Source organism: Bactrocera latifrons, unplaced genomic scaffold (genome assembly GCF_001853355.1).
Source record: "Bactrocera latifrons isolate USDA-ARS-PBARC rearing strain unplaced genomic scaffold, ASM185335v1 scaffold_656, whole genome shotgun sequence".
Classification (NCBI taxonomy): domain Eukaryota; kingdom Metazoa; phylum Arthropoda; class Insecta; order Diptera; family Tephritidae; genus Bactrocera; species Bactrocera latifrons.
This window is the reverse complement of record NW_017537330.1, coordinates 125063-127182: the sequence shown is the minus strand read 5'-3', so window position 1 is coordinate 127182 and position 2120 is coordinate 125063. Positions and strand designations below refer to the sequence as shown.

Below are 2120 nucleotides of genomic sequence, written 5' to 3'. Positions count from 1 at the left end.
ATTGGTTAGAGCGAGAAGTCATTGAATACCAAATGTCTGAACAAATTAACAAATACAAGTCGCTTACACGTTTGCTATCGGGTACCCGTCTGGCAGGGATATTTAATCATATATCAATGCTGGTTCGCGATCAATATACATGTATTGAACGTGTAGCAGTCCCCAATAAATATTGAACAGGAGCGATAAACCAATAATTGTCACGGGGCATCTCGACAGGATGAAATTTATGTCATATTAACTGTCATATTTTTTGCCATACCCATTGCAAAATCGGTAGGTGGCATTTGTGTGAACTCTTGAAATGTTTAAATCATTTATGTGGAAAAAAAAGATAAAGATCCTTTTCTTATAAATTTGTTTTCTGGGAAAAATTAGAAGTCATATTTTTGACTACTATATAATAATTGTGGCATAAATGTTATATACCAATTAAAATAACAAATTTAATATTAGCAATGATATTTTAATTTACGGGTGTATAAGTTTATTAAATTAAAGACTTCGCTCATTCTCAACCCAATTTGCTTAATTTTTTTTGTAAATTAGCAATATTAAACTGAATATTAATTTTTTGGAAATATGTTATTTTGTAAATGTATTTTATTTTTATAATATAACACTACTGTTTTAATACTCGTAATTTCAAATTTCGTCGGCATATGTGCAAATGGGATATGTTGCCTTTTCGAAATTTTCATCGAAATGAAAACAGCGTTGTCAAACTGGTAAAGTGACAGTATTTCATATATTGTAAGCAATAAGCAATATGGAGTACCCACAGGCAATAGGCAATACGATTAGTATGACATAAGTTTAATCTTGTCGAAATGCTTCGTTATAAGTTGGAGATAGTGTTAATAGTCAGCTGTTATTTGTTTTCGGAAAAGAAAGCAACAGAGTAAAATTAATTAATTTGGCCTCTTATTACTGTCTTAAGTGCGTATGCATTGTTTCTAAATTGCGTAATTGAATAAAGGTTAATACAATCCAGTGCCGGAAATAATAACTTTTGACTCAAAGTGTAATATGGAGTATAAGTGTAATAAACTTTCTTATAGGCCTTCAGCTACCGTTATAATCGCAACTAAGAAGAAAGTCGATGCTAATGCTAATTTTGAGGTAATTTTTAAATGGATAACGTTATTTTCAATATATAAGTTTGTTTCATAACACTGGAGCAAAGGTCGAACGTAAATATTTTTTAAATTTATTTTTTTAAACGACAATAAACAAGTAGGAATAGCTAATCATGTGAAGCTATTAATTTGCGGTTAAATTGGCTGATAGAGTTGGTGTTTGTTGCAGGCGCATCTTTTTGGTTATTAAACTACTAGAAGACCTCGACTACGAGTGATCGGCTAAGGTATACAGTATATATTATACTAGTAGCCACTGGCGGATAAAAAAAAGTTATTTATGAAAAAAGTTAACAAAAAAAAGTTCTGAAATCGGAGCGTTATCAGAAATATAATTAAAAAGTGGGACAGGTGGCAGAATTTCTTTGAAGGTGATGATAGCTCGACTGTGAATAGCGGTAAGGGCACAATTCCGATTTCTTTGGCGCCGCGATCTGAAGGTACTGTTGGAAAGAGGAAGTCCTCCTGATTAAAAAATATTCAGGGTTATAGGTACCGCAAACGCTTAGTTTAGGAGATATTCGACCTTAAAGTTCAAAAATTCGCAAAATTCGTGAAATGGATATCACTGGAAAGGTGACGTTCTCCAGATCACGAAAATATATATAATGGCGGCTGGCTTATAGTTTTAAAGATAATTGCAATTAAAGTAAAAAAAACGACAACTTTTAAATTGATAATCTGTACATTGTGAATAACTTTTTCACTTATATTATGCACTTTTCACTTACTAACGCTTCACTATAACGTTTTTGTATATTAATTTTTTTAATATTTATTGCGAATAAAGCTTTATTTTAATTATTTTGTTCATTCACCGTCGAACTGTCATCGCAACCGGTTGCTTTTCGCTCTTTGCTTATTGAGTTTGTTAAAACGGTATAACGGTTTGTTCTGCGTTTATATTACGCTCGTGCTTTGTTTGTGAATTAATTTTTTATTGTTTTATATCTTTTCAATCACTTAATTTCTTAATTTGTT

The 2120-nt window shown here is 31.3% G+C and overlaps 1 protein-coding gene across 3 annotated transcripts in view; it reads left to right on the top strand.

Annotated features, from left to right (window-relative positions):
- The first annotated feature begins 839 nt into the window (after positions 1–839).
- Positions 840–2120, top strand: part of LOC108975486 (nucleoside diphosphate-linked moiety X motif 19-like) — a 75967-nt gene continuing 74686 nt past the window's right edge. For 2 of the 3 annotated variants that reach the window (XM_018943980.1, XM_018943981.1), the window contains exon 1: positions 840–1122. In XM_018943980.1, coding sequence (XP_018799525.1) covers positions 1030–1122 — 93 coding nt within the window. In that variant the 5' untranslated portion in view covers positions 840–1029. The remainder of the gene's footprint in view (positions 1123–2120) is intronic. The other variant, XM_018943983.1, reaches the window with a different exon arrangement.